This window comes from Athene noctua, chromosome 2 (assembly GCF_965140245.1).
Source record: "Athene noctua chromosome 2, bAthNoc1.hap1.1, whole genome shotgun sequence".
NCBI lineage: Eukaryota > Metazoa > Chordata > Aves > Strigiformes > Strigidae > Athene > Athene noctua.
This window is the reverse complement of record NC_134038.1, coordinates 108,347,351-108,364,502: the sequence shown is the minus strand read 5'-3', so window position 1 is coordinate 108,364,502 and position 17,152 is coordinate 108,347,351. Positions and strand designations below refer to the sequence as shown.

The following is a 17,152-nucleotide window of genomic DNA, read 5'->3' as shown; positions in this document are numbered from 1 at the left end:
CACGGAGCTTTGGCTAAATGCAGCATGCCAGGTAGCTGAATCCACTTCTGCATTGGTTTTGGGCAGATCAGCAGATAGCCATGGGTAGCACTTGGCAGGAGGCAGAGACTCTGGAAGGGCTGTTAGGGACATGCCTGCCATGAGGGATGCATGGGGCATATATTGCTTCTGTGAGCTACCTAAACCCATTTTTTTTCCCATGCAGTCAGAGGAAAGCTGGTCCAGCCTTGAGAAACCTTGGCTGGAATTTGGAAGGCCTAAGTTTAGGTTTCTGCTTTGATACAGGCTGCCTCTGGGACTGACTTGCCATGTCCTGCTGTCAGTCTGTTCCCCAAGTGAGTGTCATCCCATAGGGATGCTGCAAAATGTAATGCATTAAAGATGGTATTGCTTTAAGGTTGCATTAATTAATGCAAAAATCATTACAAGTGTAATGTATTAAAGACAGTCCACTCTTAACAAAAGGAGACCTATGGCACAAGTATAAGTTGTTTACTCTGAGATTTTAAAACCATAAAGGTACCAGGTTTGTACTGCATTACCTTTCAGTTGTGTAGAGGAGGGCAGACTCCTGGTCTCAATTCCGAACTAAATGGTTCTCTTTCCTCCAGCCCGCATGATGGTGGGGAAATGCTTTGTGAAGAGTGGTCCTGTTCAGTCTCTGTCCCCATTGACATGTCAAAATTAATCTGTAACCTCTGTGTATGTTTGTTATTACAGGATGGATGCTTGAGAGTGGAGGATAAGGTACAAGTGTCTGGGACCGGTGGAATTGAGGCCTGATGTAGATGGAAAGATGGGTAAGAACTGGATTCCTCTGAAGCAATTAATTTTCTGCAGCTTGCTAATTTTGACTGGGGCTACCAAGCACAATAACAGAGTGGGAGACATGGCCAAGATGGTCTGGCTGAATATTACATTGCTTTCTTTTTTTTTTTTTTTTCCTTTCAGTGGTGCTATAATTGGACAAATGCTCTTCTTAACATCAGTGTGATTTGGTGCGTCATGTTCTAGGCAGAACCTCTTCCCAGGTCTGCCTTATATTTTTGGACAGAGCATCTTCATTCCTTGTATCTCTTCTCCCAAGGAAGCTTCTGTTTCACATAGAGCTTGAGTATATTGTTTTTCTAATTGGTGACCTGGATTACTTGAACCTTCCCCCTCTTCTGTTGGAATAGTTGTGTATCAGATGCTTTGTGGTGCTGAGGGAGACATTTTTTTAAAGTGAAAATTATTTATAGTTCTGGAGGTACATAAAGAACTTGACCTTATCTCTACTGCTACAGAAAATTAATTATGTCAGAAATCAGGACCACTTGGAAGTGCTGGACTGTATCCGTTTTAGCATGTGAATAATCAGATCACATGAACAGGTGATGTGTGAGCGTCCCAGCCCCCCTTCACTTTCTTATGCCATTGGCCCTCAAACTTTTCACCATTGCTCTTGCAAAATTATACCTTACTTCCAGGAAAATGTCCATGCTCTGCTACTGTGCTTGTAACCTGTCACACAGGTGGGACACGGCTGGAAGGGTTGCCTGAAGTCTTCCCATCCCTGCTAAAGGCCTTTGCAGGAGACGCATGCCTTGCTGACAGCAGCACTGCTGGTTTTGGGATTCAGCCAACATTTCATAGGTTTGTGAGCATGGCAAAGTATGAGAAAGCTCTTTGCAGTGTTGACACTGACCACAGAAACAATTCCAAATTGGTCTACAAGCCATTCTGCCAACCAGTAGCAGTTCCAGCAGCTGTAGGGGTTTCTGCTCCTTTTCTTTAGTTTTGCTGAAAAGTGAAAGCTCAGCAGGTTGAAGAACAAGGCCAGGTTCTATTTCACGTGGATGTCAGTGCCCAGTTAACGTGTGGAACTAATTGACCTTGGATAATCCTGTTCCGTTCACCAGAAGAGGCAGGTTACAGAGGCACCTAAATTCATCTCCTGAAATGCATCTTCCTGACCTGCTGACCCCAGGAAAGGAGAAGAGGTCTTGGAGTCCTGGTTGAAGCTGAGCACTTCACTTTTACATTTGCAGCATTTACACAGTTTCACTCAAAACTTTTCAGGGCTTGTTGAAATGGTGTTTAAAAAAAAAAAAGGCAGGGGGAATACCAGTAAATTTAGGGATTATCTTTCCAGACCTGGTAGAAAAGTGATTCAGAGTTTGATAGTGGTTTGAATTTAAAAAATGAAAAATGTGAAGCCACTGCCACACCTTAACTGTTTGTCCTCCCCCATGGAGAAAGTAGAAGAGTAGCACTGACCCCATCCTTGCTTTCTCTCTCTGATTTTTGTTCTTTCTGTTACCTAGAAGAGAGATTTTGTGGGGAGGGGACTAATTTAAAGCCAAGTGAAAAAAAAAAAAAAAAAAAAAAAAGGAAGGGAAGAGAAAGTCCAGACCTGCTTCTTCAATATAAAGAATGACAAATTTCAGTTTAAAATCCCTGGTGAAAAACCCCAAAATTTCTTAGAGACATTTTCACTCTGAAGGCAAAAGTCACTCCTTTGTCAATGCAATATTTTTGGTTTTTTTTAATATGGAAAGTTCAGACTTGCTCCAAGCACCAGTAGGGCATGAGCTGCTGGCTCCAGTCCAGTTCTCAGCAGCTAGTCAAGTTGACTTTTTTTACAAGACGGCTGCTCAAGCTGCCTTCAAACTGTCAGCTGTAAACATAATATAGATTCACTGGGGAATCAATAATTGCAGGAATACTGTAGTGAAGAGAGCACCTTTTTGCAAGGCACTGTGACTGTTTTTTGGGAAGGTAAGCTGAATTGGTAGGAGTCTTGTGCAGATTTGCAGCTCTGCTTACACTTTTGTGTGCATGGAAGGTCTGTGCATGTCCCTTTCCCCAGTGGTCATTGCTTGGAGCACTGCTATAGCTCGTCATTTAACACAGAATCAGTGCCTGTGTAGGGACCACTGAGATCTGCCAGGCTGCCTTCAGAAAGGATCACGGTGTGGTCCTGAGTCTGGTCTCTAGGCTTGACTGTTGGGAAGAGACAGATGAAGTGATGTGTATCTTGATCAATGTTACAGAGTGGTGTTTGTTAGTTAAAGGATCTTTGCAACAGCTTTGACACACAGAAAATTAGGCTGAGTTTTGAGGTTTGTTAGTTTCACTTCCTCCCCTCCTTTCATATGTGTGATCGTTTGCTCTACTAATTTTCAAGGGAAGAGCAGGGAATTTGCAGTCATGTCACTGATTTCTTTCTGGTAGACCACAGAAGAGGTGTGTTGTATGAAGTGATCTCTGAAGGTCTATTCTGGGTTTGCTTTTCTTCTTAGGATCTTATTTATAGTCTACTCAGTATCTTGGAGTTCAGCATAGGACTGTTCACTCCTGGACATGTTCTAGGAAAGCTGCATGGCCTTGTATGGAGACCGCAAGATGGGAAGTGGGGAATTCTGGCATCTCTGTGGGCTGCACCTCTGACATAGCAGCTTGGTTGTGTCATGCAGTGCAGTGGTACTTGGAGTAGCCCTCTGCAGCCGTGGCATCCTGGCACTGCAGGTAGGTTGCTCTGCTGTTGCAAGTTCAAGACAGTCTCTCTACGTGCGCCAGCTTGGAGCCAGCCTAAGTAGAGGTCCTTGGCATTGGGCTGTCTTATGATGCGTAGACATGGCCATGACTATGTTATGTAACAGTTCTTTATTCTTTTAGTGCTGTTTGTGAAGGACCTGGATGTATCTCTGCAGGATAGATCAGAGGGCTTAATTTTGGAAGGAAGAGCAACTGCATACAGCATAGGATCTCAGGACTGAATTGTTCTGATTTTGCTTCATGCTTTGGTCTTCAATAAACCACTTGGGCTCCCATTTAGTGTTGTCCTGGGACACTTTACTCCAGATGTGTAACAGCTGTATTTGTACTGAAGCATTTGACTCTCTGTATGGAAAAGGAAGGTGATGAGAACAGTGGGATGGTTTGTAATAGAAATAGCATTGGAAGGATTTTGTGATTTCTAGAGGGAGAGATGTGGCCATGCTGTAGGTGTTCAGTCACTGCTTCAGAAGCTGACCACATGTTTCTTGAGTAGGTCAGGTCTTGGGTATGGAGGTGAAATGGGGTAAGATGATTGAGCGTGGGTCTGAGAGAGACGTCTTCAGGAAGGTTAGTCCCCAACACATCTTGCTGGACATTGATCATCCAAAACCAAAGCCTGAAGTGGTTATCCGCTGTCAGTTTGGTACTGTAATTCCTGCTGGTTGGAAGAACAATAAACTAATTTTTAACATGGTTGTTGCATTGCCATTCTTCTTGGGCATCGAAGATTCCAAGACCTGCCTCTTCCAGCCTTGATTATGAGCGAAAAATCGAAGTGAAGAACGTGGGTGTCCTAAAGCAGAACGTCCCAACTCTTACTCCTGGCACAGAGCAGTTCCTCCAGCTTGCAGTCCATTTCCATCTGCCACCTCTTCATGAGGGTCCAAGACCTCTTTATAATTTGATCAAAATGTAGTTGTGGACCAGCGAGTGCATATGACACTTATAAAGATGTCTGTGTCTCCAATACACCACAGTGGAAGGACCATGGTCAATAGTGTTTTAAAACTGCTGTGTTTAAACATGATATCACAGTAAAAGTAATATTTAAAAAAATGTAGAAGTTGGTATAAAAACCACCAGCTTGTTTATCACCTAACTTTTTTCTTTTTGTTTAAAAATTATTTAAGTGTTCTTAATTCTGGTTATGAAATGCTGTGTGCATGCATGTGTGTTTCTGATGATAAAAACCGCAAGGAGCACTTACCTGTTCTTTTCAGTGTATGTGCATATAACTCAAAGGTTTAGGTTTTTAGTACTTTTCTGGAGCAAGTGTGACTTCTGCTTCAGCAGAAAGGTAATCTCAGGTGCAGGAGATGGGAGAATAATGCTTATTTACAGTATTGCCTTAACAGAGTGGGTGTGTTTGGAGAAGAAGACTGCAGGCTGGCCTCTTGCTGAAGGAGGACAGGGACCTGTTTGCATAGCCATGATCTGGCCATTTAACCCCATTCAGTGGTTTTTTGGAGGCTGTTGAGACTGAGAGAACTGCCCCATTTGGTGGTGGGGGAACAGATTGACTTTTGCTATCCCCATGCATGCAGGCATTGATGTCTCAGTTCTCCCATGCCTCAGTTTCCTTGTTACTCAATCTAAGGCAGTGGTTTTGCTCTTCACTTGCTCTCTGTATGCTGAGAGCTATTAAAAAAAAATCAGGTTGAATTGCAGTAGCTTGTCTTATAATAAGACACATCAGGCTTTTTAGCTCAGGTTTTGTGATTTTCGAAAGGTGTCCAAGCTACAAGGTGTCTGTGTTTCCTTCTCCCTTTCCTGGCACCATACACATTGCACCTGGACCTCCTGTTTAGGGTCACGCCAGATGCTTTGAGCACCCGGGAAGGTGGGACTGGACCTGCATCGCTGTATTTGGGACATTGCATCCGTTGCTGCAGCAGCAGTTTAGGAGTTCACAGGCTCTGGGCTGTGGCTTTGAGCACTGGAAGTAGCTGGGCTAGGAGGGAGAAAGAGGTCTTTATGAGCCTGCAAATAACCTTCAAAGGTATTGGAGGCAGTCAGGGGAAATAACTTGCCAGCTATGTTTCTTGCTGGGTAAACATTCTTCTCCTTTCAAGTGTGCTCAAGAGAGAGGTACAGGTTTTGGGGCGAGGTAATATCCTTTATTAGACCAAACTGATAGAGGTGGAAAAAAACCAGGCTGCCTTTTAGGCACATAAACCCTTCTTCAGGAGGAGCAAATTTTAAGCTTAGCAGGAAAACAGGCTGGAAAAATTGCCCAAGTTTAATTTAATTATGTTAATTCATTAAAGGAAAAGGTAGCTAGTGTCTGTGGAGCAAAGGGCAGGGTTAGCAAAAAATGTTGTGAAAGTTTGCTGTGGGATGAGAGAAAGAAACCAGTACCTGGTACCTTTGAAGTGGTGAGTTTTGCAGGCAAATGCTGTGGGAGAAAAAGCATCATGCCATAAAACCGAAGAAACTTTTTTTTTTTTTTTTTTTTATGCTCAGCAGAGCTACAGGCATACAACATTTTCTTAAATGTGGTTAATTTTTCTTTTGAAGGGTCTAGCCCCTGCCTGCAGCTTTCCTAGACTAACTTTAATCTGCAAAAGCAAATGAGAAACTATGGGCTTGTGCAAGAGCAGTGTTAGGTTTATGGTTGGACTCGATGATCTTAAAGGTCTTTTCCAACCTAAATGATTTTGAGGCAGAGATTTAGCATGGCTTATCTTGCATCACTCTGTGCTTTTATTAGGAAAGCCCTGACTCTCACTGCTGTATTCCTGCCTCTGCCTCTTGTCTTCCCCAGGGCTGCAACTGGAAGCCACACAGGTTAGGGCTGGAAGCTTTTGGCAGCTGGAATGGTCAAGGCTGAGTTAAGTTTCTCTTTGGTGCTCTATAGGGTAAATGCTTGCTTTTTGGCTAACAGATTTGCTTATTTAATCTTCATCATGCTTTAGATCTCTTTATGAGCTTCGGTAGTAGGGGACTGGGATGTGCTCTTGTTGTTCTCTGCGTGCCTCAAAGGGGTTTGTAAACATGGTCTGCATTATGATTTCTGCTTCACAGACAAGTTTAAAGGTGCTTAGGAGCAAAGCAGGTTACCCAGTTACACCTGTGATAGCCAACAAAATGTGTCATGGCCCATGCTTTGGCACTGCACATGTGGATACAGCCAAATTCCTCCCCCAGAACATGGTGGCCTCCTCTGGTCCCCTTATAGGGAGCAGCCCAGGGTGTAGGGGAGATGACTGGGGGCCTACGAGGTGGTATGGATGAAGCAGGCAGTCAGCTGGCAATTAGCTGTGGAAGGTCACAGGACCAGGCTTGGGTTCTGGTCTTGCTTAGCTGACTAAATATGAAAATAGTCTAAGGAGCATAGAGCTCATCAGAATTCATCTTGTGGGTCCTAGCCCTGCGTGGTGTGCTCGGTGCTGGAGACTGATTCAGGGCTAGGCACCATGCTGCCACCCTTTTGGCAGCAAAATGACACCTGCTGGGGGCTGGAGAAGCATTTGAGGGGTGACTTACTAGAGAGATGGTGGGTATGACTCACACACCATGGTCCTGTCCTGTCCCGCACAGTCTGGGACACGGCTGGGCCTGTGCACACCGCTGCAGCCCAGGGTGCCATGGTGGCTTGGGCCTGGGCTAAGCCCCACCGCCCTATAGTGACAGGGTGCAGGGTCAGTCAGTAAATGCTGAAGAAGCACTGAAACCCTTTATGTTGCTAAAAACTGGTGTGGTTTTTATTACTGAACCATCATGTCTCATGTTCCAAGATCCTACTCCCTGTCTGGATATGAGGGGCAGTACCTGTTTTCCCCAATTCTGCCCTCTTCAGCAAATATTCTCGCCCACCTATTGCAACCCAATTTTAGACCAGATGTTTGTCCCATTAGCTGAGGAGGGTTGAAGTATGTGGGGTACCATGGCTGGACCCCCACAGGTTGTTACAGGGCCCAGCAACACCATGCTGCTGGAGTAGGGCGAATGTGAGAAGGAGGGAAGGAGATCAGGTTTTGTGCCTGAACTTTTATCTGAAAGCCACAGGATTGAACCCCACAAGGGCAAAGATTTTTGCCCATCTCTAAGCTATCCATCTCTTGATACCAAGCACAGTGCAGCCTCTGAGCAGCTCTCCTCATTCTGTAACACTGGGAAGTTGACATGCCCCCATCCCTGAGCTAACGGAATCCAGCTGCCAGTATGTTGTATGGGCTGTATCTAGGGGGAAAATGCCTTCTTACCCGGGCTTTGCTGCCCTCAGCTTTTGTGGGGATGTGCAGGGAACATGTGACAAGTGTGCATGGGTATGGGGCCACGGAGGATGGCAGTGTGTTGTAGAGCATGAGAGAGCTCTGCCGGTGGCTCTGATCCCGTGGAATTTTACTGCGTGCAGCACTGTCAGAGAGATGGCTATTTTGGGAGTGGAGGGTTGTGGTGAACCGCAGACGTAACCCTGCTTTCCCTCCCTGCTGAGCTAAACCAAACACCTTTTGGATCCTGAGTCCTTTTCCATTGCAAAAGTCCCTGGTAAATCTCTGGGACAAGGGTATGTCAGTATCGTGCCACAGCTCTTTGCATTCATCAAGAGAAATTTCTTTGATGATTTGTGTCTTAGCCACTGAAACTTTTACATAAGTGATAAAACTTGCCATTCAGTGCCCTTGAAAGGTTTTGGGTTTGATGTTTGTAAGGTACTGATCACACAGTGTTTTAAAGGCATTGCTCTTGCTTTACTTAAACTGAGGTGCAGTCCCAGTAACGTTACCTTAGCTTTTGGTTTTCCCTGGGGAAGTTCAGAGGCCACTTGAAGTTCTTCATTATCTCACACCCTGGTTCTCAAATATGTTATGACATAAAATACTTGTTTAATTGACAGTTTATTCTCTTTTGCTGTTTTCTCAATGCTCTTACAGACATGTTAAGAGTCCAATCACTTAGTATTACGTTGGAGGTGTTTGATTATTTTAGTACTTGAGTATTTTGGGGACCAGTTGGGTCCTGTCATTGTGGTGGGCAGAACTAGCTATATATATGTGATCTACAGTTTTACTAATTATCGTTTTAAAAATAACTGGTTTAGCTTTTTTAAAAAAGATTCTTGCCTTCCCCCCAAACCCATTCCTGATCACTAATTTCTGTCCCCTTTTGCAAGGGGTTGTAAAGGGAAGGGTTAGTTTTGATCTAAGCAGGTTCTCTGATCTGTTGACTCTGCAATTTTATGAATAGTTGTTTGTGTCACCTGAGAGATAGCATGGAGCAGAGGGGGAATAGGAGGCGGGAACCCTCAAAATGAGTTTCACCCCTGAGAAAAGGGTCTGTGAGACGGTATAACTGTACCCTAAACCCACAGATTTTTCAGGGGGATTTGGCATGATGGACATCTGTAGCTTTCAAAAGCCTCTCAGGGGTTTGATTTTGTTTCTTTTCACATAGGGGTTACTGGTTGTGCTATAAAGGCAAAATTCAAAGTCCAAAATGATGCCATTTATGGAGAGGAAGTGTTTACCATTGATTTGTCAGGTAAAATGTCAATAATCTTCTATACCTATTAGATGGTGCACCTTTTAGTATCATAATTCCTTGACAAGGAGAAACGTGCTTTCAGGAAACCCCAGCATCTCAAAGCATTAGTTGTCTATGTGAATTTGTCTGTCCCAAGCATAAGACGTCAGTGAGCAAACTCCTGCCAAGAAATCCTGCATATCAGAAGGGTCTTTCCTCACTTCCTCATGTATAATTGCTCCATTCGACCTGCTGAGCTGTGCCCTGCCCTTGAGTCATACACAGGGGTGACCTTGCCATCCCTTGGGTGGGGTTGCAGGAGGGTGAACGATAGCAGGATCCAGCTGCTGGCGAGTCTTTGACTTGCAAAGGGAACATGCTCCACTGGTATGTCTGCTGCAGTGCACAGTAATCTGGACTAGAGGAGAGTAACTGGGTAATTTTTATCAGATACTGGACACTGCTGCGGACAGCGGCAAAATGATTTGTAGGTGTGGGTTTAATTTACATGGAGGTTTATCTGCATCTTTCAATAGGTGGATGCATGCAACAATCTGTTTAGCCACAAGTCATTCACCGACAGCCCTTCTAGGAGGATGAGTTGCAAAAGGGTGTCTGTACCTGCCTATGAGAGTGTCTGGGTCCCTTCTTTACTTGCTTGGAGGCTTCTGTTACAGTCCAAGTCAGGCTCTTGAGCTTCAGGCTCACTGTTCTCCTCAGTATTGCCCGGACAGTCACTGTGACGGTGTTTACTTACTAATTGATCCCTTCTGCTATTTAGAATCATAGGATCATTTGGATTGGAAAAGACCCTTAAGATCACTGAGTCCATACTGTCTTGGTACCTCAGCCCCTGGTATTTTGTGCATAGCCTGAATCCTGGTGGCAGTATGTGTTTGTTAACAGTGTTTGCAGGTACTGAAGAAACCCAAACATCCTGGGTTTCTCTTAATCTCCAAGCTATTTTTCCCTCTGGCTTTTGGAGAAAAGGCAGCATTTATCTTCACAAGCAAGTTATTTGACACCTGGTTTCACATAGGTTAGTGTTGTCTAGTTCCCTGGACCAGGAAAGCAAACCCACATTGACCTTTTGATGAAAGCAGGGGGCAGTCCAGGTTGCCATTGGTCCAGTAGATATGAATTCTCATTGTAACTTGTGGGCCAAGTTTTCTGTTACCCCAGGTTCACAGTGCAAATAGAAATGAAAAGGTGTTGTGGTCAATGAACGTTATATGCTACTCTGATGTTTGCTCTGCTCTTCATAAAGAAAAAAAAAAAAAAGACAACTGGAAAGGGCAGTAGGAATGAATTAAGGATTACTCTAATGTAAGAAGCTACATGTTTCCATTTAGTTAAATGAAGAGGGGTTAAAAGGCGGTGAGGTCACAGTCTGTGAATACCTGCAGAAGATGGGGGGAGATTTCTGTTCATAGTGGGGTCTCTGTGATACAAGACTATCAAGATCTAATGAGTAGAATGCAAAGCGAGCTATGCTCAAACTGGAATTGAGAGAGAGATTTGCTACTGAGAGGTTATTGGAATAAGCTCCTCAAACTGAGACTCTCTGGACAGCTTTCTGAAAGAGGCTGTTTTGCATGATTCCAGGTCAAGATTGTGATGTAGAGGCTGCTAAATGAGTTTCTGTGGCCTTTGCATACAGCCAGTAAGGCTAGATAAAGTTAAGTCCCTTCTGAATTTAAGTTCCATTAATGTATTTAGCTCTGGCTGCAGACTTGTATAGTCGTGAGCAAGACTTTGCTCTGTCTCAGATCCCTGTCCATCAAATGAGCCATAAAAAGCAGCTCATCTCTCTTTCTATCTGACAGTTTAGCTGAAAGTCCATCAGGACAGGGAGTGCCCTTTGCAGTTACTGAGTGATGCTGAGGTAGTGAGTCTTGGCTTTCAGTTGAGGTTCTCTTTGGTAAATGATAAATGTCATATACTAGTTAATTCAAAAATTGTGTATTTTCAAAAAATAGAGAAAATGAAAGGCTGATGTCCTTTGCAGGCCAAAGTTAAGATTGTCAGTGTTACAGTCATGTGGTTCCATATTTATTTTCACTATGTTTTACATCATTTCAATAGTTTTGTCACTGTATGTTCAAAGTCTTGCCTTTTGAAAGTGCTTTTGCTGAAGGTGACAATGTTTCTGTGAGGCTTCCCATACTCTCTTCATCCTTTCTCAGCCTTCACAGAACTATTCTCTCTGCCTGGGGATATCCCCATCAGTTGCCTCACCTTCCGGAGAGGTGGATGCTAGCAATGGAGGGTGCCACTGGAATTTACACAGGCACAATGGCTGAACTGGGCTATCAACGTCACGGTCGCGAAAAGCACAGTGGGATCTTTAGTGACCACAAGTGGTCGTGTCTGTGGTTTTACGCTGGATCCAAGCGGAAGTGTATGTGACACTGTGTGGCCCCTTATCTACATGCTCCAGCCTTGCTCAGTAATGACTCAGAGGACAATATTCTTCTCTTCTGCAACGCCCAGGATTTTTCCCCAACTTTTCCCAGCCCTAGCTCTGCCTAAAGTGTGCAAGAGACTGAAATCAGAACTTGCCGTGTTTTACAAGACTCTGTTTTACTTCTTCAGGCTTTTCTGTGTGCTTCATCCAGCTGGTGCTTTTTTTTTTTTTTTCAGTGTTGATGGAAGCAGCTTTATGGAACTACCGTAAGCTGCTTCTTAGTAATGACCTATTAGTGAAGCCAACAATAACAGCACTGTCTAGACCATCTGAACACAGCTAAATTATTCCTTTGTCCCTTCTTCATTTGCTTTCTCTCCTGATGGTTGAATTGTTTTGGGTGGTCCGTGTTGACCTTCAGGCTTGCTATTTCTCCCTTGCTTTTTTTTTTTTTTTTCCTCCTTCAGCTATGAGACTGCTGTACTAAGACTGAAACTCCAGGTTCCTCTCTCCTGCACGCATGCTGAAACTGAAGCCATGTAGCAGCACCGGAAACATGTATCTGAAGGGCAGATGTGGTTTTTTACGATTTCACTTCATAGTTGATTTTGCTAAGTGCTGAATGCCCTAGATTCACCTTGGTAGTGCCTGGGACCTGTGAGTCTTAATGTCATACAGAACTGAGAACTTGATGAGAGAAGGAGGCATTCTGGTTTTGATATGCGATCCTGCCAAAATGGATCAGTGTACTTTTATTAAAGTATAAAACCAACCTTCCCTTGTCCGCCGTAGCTCCACTGGTCATTGCTTCCTGGGAGTGCTCTTGGCTTGCTTCTTCTGTGTGTTCCTCTCCTCTGTGTGACTATGGATATTTCCCCCTGCCCCCAAACCTTTGGGAAATTAATATCTTTTGAGACCTCTCTTCTATTTGCTGGGAAGTGATCCTTGACTGGATGGGCTGGCAGTGTGATCAAATGAGCTTTGTCACAGGAAGCTGATTTAAAAAGCACAAAATTGGGTTGTTGGTGGGGAGTAGGGAAGAAAGAAATGAGTTTCCCACTAAGGGAAATAGATGAAAATAAAAGAAAGAGCTGAGGATGGAAGACGAGACATAGGGGACAAAGGGACAGTGCTAAACACAATTGATTTTTACGTTTCATTTTTGCTGTCTGTGTAATCAGTTTTTCTTTGTCTTCGTCTTCCATCATAGAAATATTCCTGTTTACATGTTGTGCTAGGGAGAGAGCAGGCTTCGCTGTACAATTCATCCTGTCAACCTACAATACCTTAAGTGAATTTGTACAAAAAGATGCAAGAGTGAAGCTGTGCCAGGAGGTTGTTCAGGAGCAAGAACCTGTGCATGTTGTGCAAAGTCAGTGGTTTCCAAGAGTCTCTGAGTCCATCTGAGCTCTGCAGATACTTCATTGGCATTGTGCAACTTGCAGCTGTTTTGTTCTGGAGCTGCGGCAAAGCCTAGGAAGATGTTTGCTGTGTAGTGTCAATGCTGCCTTCTCACAAGGCTGAAGCATATTTGGATCCTGCCAGTGCTAGATCAGGAGAACCTGATCCTGCATGTCCCTTGGGCATGGGATTCCTGTTGATTCCCTGCGTTTTCTCCCAAGGAGAGTTGTCCATCCTGCACCCTCTGCTTGCTCAAACCAAGCCAAACAGAGAGCGAACAGCCTGTGACACCCCTTTCACTGGAGAGGCTTGTGAGTGGCATTTGGATTTAATTATCCAGTAAATTTCAGTGCTTATTTGAATTTTGACTGAACTGGCTGAGCTGGCTGCTTGTTTCCATGGAACAAAGTTCTCCACCCTTCTTGGGAGTCAGCTTGGAGACCCCAAGAGCACTAATTAGGACGGGCAAGAGGCTTAGTCTGGAAAGCATCAGTCCCTGTGCAAAGCTGTCATGGAGAGGACTGGGAAGTGTCAGTTTTGCAACCGATGATGCAAACTGTGCTCCTGCTCTGAAGTTGCTTCAGAGCATGGTGTGGGGGTGTATTCACTTTGTTTTGAACAGTTGAGGCTTTGGTCGTAGTTCCTCTGAAACTGCAGTTCTCTTGGACTAAAAAACCACTGTTAAAAGTAGTTTAAAAGCTACTTGAGCACATAGAAATACATTACTTCAAGGAAATAATATATTTCTGCTTCTGCTTAAGTTGTGTTCTTTCATGCTCCAGCAGCAGCAAACAACCTTTCCTACTTACATAGGAAGAAGTTTTCTTACCTTACTTTGTAGCAGTGATGGCATGGATATATAGTTTGGGGTTTTTTGACAAGTAACACTCATGTTTTATAATAAAAAATTCTCAAATGCTCTTTGGTATTGTCTTTTTGGTAGTTGGAGGAACAAAGATGCTGAGTTGATAGCCTAAATACAAGAAATTTTTTTTTTTTTTTCCTTCTAGTACCTGATTCAGGACAGCTAGAACCCAGTGTTACACCACTGATTCTAGGCTGATTAAGTTAATGGTTGGGTGTTTCTGAAAATGGGCTAAGTTTAAGCAGTTACTGAAAGCGAGTGGATGCCTCTTGCTTTGCTATGTTGGGAGAGATGCAAAAGGTCTCTTCTGGCAGAGGTTTGTAGCCTGACTTTCCAAGGAAATGTGACTTTCATAATCATGCAGTTGGGGTTGCAGCACCAGGAATTTTAAAACCTGTATTTGATAGACTCAGAAGTCTGCGTTGCAAAAAGTTTTGACAAAATTGATGGCTAGGTAGAGGAGGAAGACTCAGATTTTGCTTTGAGAACAGTGTAATATAAACCCAACATTTCCTGGACATTGGAAACCCCTTGGTGTTTAAGAAGACACAAGTCCCTGGGAAATTTGCCTTCCTTGCTCTGTCAATCAGTAAATAACTTGTCACAAGTCAGTTTCAGTCCTCTGAGTTGGTGGTCAGCATAGGCCCCAGGTGGTAGTATGGGCAACCAGGACATCCAGGTTTGCTGTACACCCTGCAGAGGTGATTTCCAATTGCAGACTCTGCATTTTGCAGGGTTGCTCACTTCCAGCTTCTTTCTAGTGAAATTGCATTGCAATCTCTTGTGACTACTGTCTGTGTGAGTGACAAAGTAACCTCCCTGGTAGGGAGGGGTATAACACTGAAGCAGCGACGCTGAATACTCTAGTGGCAACAGTGATAGGATGCACTTCAGCTCAAAGATCTCTCTTTTTTCATATCTTCAGTGTTGCCGTGCGCTCATCAGACATCCTGACAAAAACATGGTTTATGCTATTGCTCTTGGCTGCAATGTTTAAACCTTGTGTGTACCCATGGGATGTGGTCTGTAGGGGGCTTGGGCCAGCTCTTGGGGCTGACAGATCTTTCTCTTGGAAGCAACAGAGGGAGCAACTCACAGTCACTCCAGAAAAGTTTGAAGTCACTCTGTCCCTGTTTGTTGGTTTATTGTTATTTTTCATTATTATTACTATTGACCTCCAGCAAACCCTGCTGTCCTTCCTTGGGACAGGCAGTGCTGAATCTTAGGAGTTCTGGAATATTCTTGCAGAGCACCGGTGGGTTGACCAGAGGTGCATTTCCTTGCAGATGCTGCCAGGCATGTCCAGGGAGGTTTGAAGGTAGGAGAGCGGTGGTGAAAGTGGTTTTGCTAGCAAAAGCCCGGCTCTGCCACTGCCTGTTGAAGCCCTGTTTCCCTGTGACATTGTGGACTGCATTTGGTGTCAGTGAGTTCAGGAAACTTTTGTTGTCACTCAGGTTGGAAAAAAGAAAGGGGCGAGGGGCATTTTAGAGATTATAGCTTTGGTGGAAAATTCCTGGAGGGTGGTGTGTGGGGTTTTTGTTTTTGTGGATTTTTTTTAACTTGTACCTCCCCCCTTTCCCTTCCCCCTCCACAAAAAAGTTTTTTTCTTCTTTTTTATGTTGGTTTTTTTTCCCCTACTACAAAATCTTCCGGAAAACCATGCTTGTCCCCAGAGGTCCCTTTTAACAATAAATAAGCCCCCCAAAACCAACCCAAAACCCAAACTATGGGCATTCTTGTTCTTTTTCTTTCCTGAACCAGAACTGAAAGTTCTCTTTTTCTTGAGTGTTTAGTTGTAGCATTTCAGGTTATGCTCCCTGCCACCCCTCCGGAAAAAACATACTTGTGTTTTTAGGTAGGGAAATGTGGAAGGAAAGAGGAATTGCACTTTAATGTACTTTGAGATGAATCTTATTATTTTGTTAATTATATATTTATTATTTATATATAGGTTTATATTATAACTATATATACATACACACTGCCTACAGGAAAATGTAGGCATTAGAGCTCATTCCTGAGTTCCAAAATAAGTTACGCTAGATTTTAGACATTTTTCCCTTTATTTCTCTGAGTTGGCTTTGGGTGCACAAGCACACATGAGAATTCTTTTTCTCACTTTTTTTTTTTTTTTTTTCCCACAGCTTCAGTCCTGATAGAGCAACCCAGCAGGAGGAGCAGGGAAAGAGGAGATGATGTTGTATTTGAGCATGAGGATCTAGGACATATACCTGTCTAGGGAAAGAACCTCAGTATTTGTGTCCAATCCTGTCTGATTTCATATTGGTTTTGTCATTTTCACATCTTAGTGGAGTTTGAGTTAAATCTGTGGGCTGGCTTGGTGTAGGGGTGGCTCTATCCCTGGAGCCACTCAGTTTTATAGAAAGTACAGTAGCTGTATTTGTATTTTTACAGCAATAGCTGTATGTGCCTAACACCTGCCTGTCTTGACTGTGTCATGAACATGTAGAATGCAGTGGGTTCTCACACCCACCTAATGAATATGCCTTGCCCTAGGTCGTGATAGGGTTTTTAGTGCTCGTGGCTGGTATTTTGCAATGTAATAATTTATAGGTATTACATAGCTATATCCACAACCATAGATGTAGAAGTGTTGAAAAGGAGGAGTTTGGTTTCAGATCGAATGGGTCCTTCAGAGTTCTCTAGTTACTGCAGAAACTGGAAAAACCATAAGGGATCTCAGTGTGTGTGTGTCTTCTATGTGGCATAGTTGAGTCTGTCACTTCTTCTAATGAGTATCTTGCCCTCTCCTGTGGTTTTCACTGGCTCTAGTTTTAAAAATCAGTTGTGGCTCTTGAGCATTGTTATGAAGAAGGAGGATAGGAAGAGATGAAGAACTGTGGTGTACTCCATCACCTGCTCCATTAGCTTTCTGAGTCCTGAAAGGTTTCTGTCCTGTAGAGCACCACCTTTATACGTCATAAACTGGATCCAGCTCCCTGGACAGTGCATCTGGCCTATGTGTCCCTCTCCAAAGGGCCCCATGAGCAGCAGACATGGGCTGCGAGCTGGAGGAGCTGGAGGATCACGGGTCACCCACACTCAGCCACTGGTGTTTCTGAGGATCTATCTCATCTGTGATGAAGAAATTTGTATTTCCAAGACATGATGGACTGGGAGGGACTGTGGTGTAGTTTTTGAATGCCTATTTTAACAGGAAGGCTAGACATCATGTCTTTTGACCCATTTGGGTTTAAAGACTGTTTTTTTACTCTGCACTTCCAGGGGCAAGGTTGCCTTCCACAATTAAATTGTCTTTCCTTCTTTTGCAGATGAAGAAGAAGCTCTGAACTCTATTATGAAGGATTTGGCAGCATTGGGCAAATGTGGGGGGCTGCTGGACAACAACAGGAATAAAAACAGTGTCCACTCCAGCAAACAGGTAAGGCATTGCATGAGTCCACCTCAAACTCCAGTAGGCCAGAGAGGTGGACACAGTGCTTCCCATG

The 17,152-nt window shown here is 43.9% G+C and overlaps 1 protein-coding gene across 3 annotated transcripts in view; it reads left to right on the top strand.

The window, feature by feature from the left end:
• Positions 1 to 17,152, top strand: part of LOC141957805 (mitogen-activated protein kinase kinase kinase 3-like) — an 83,285-nt gene that overhangs the window by 21,596 nt on the left and 44,537 nt on the right. For 2 of the 3 annotated variants that reach the window (XM_074899855.1, XM_074899853.1), the window contains exons 2-3: positions 721 to 800; positions 16,976 to 17,085. In XM_074899855.1, the coding sequence (XP_074755956.1) occupies positions 797 to 800; positions 16,976 to 17,085 (114 nt within the window). In that variant the 5' untranslated portion in view covers positions 721 to 796. The remainder of the gene's footprint in view (positions 1 to 720; positions 801 to 16,975; positions 17,086 to 17,152) is intronic. The other variant, XM_074899854.1, reaches the window with a different exon arrangement.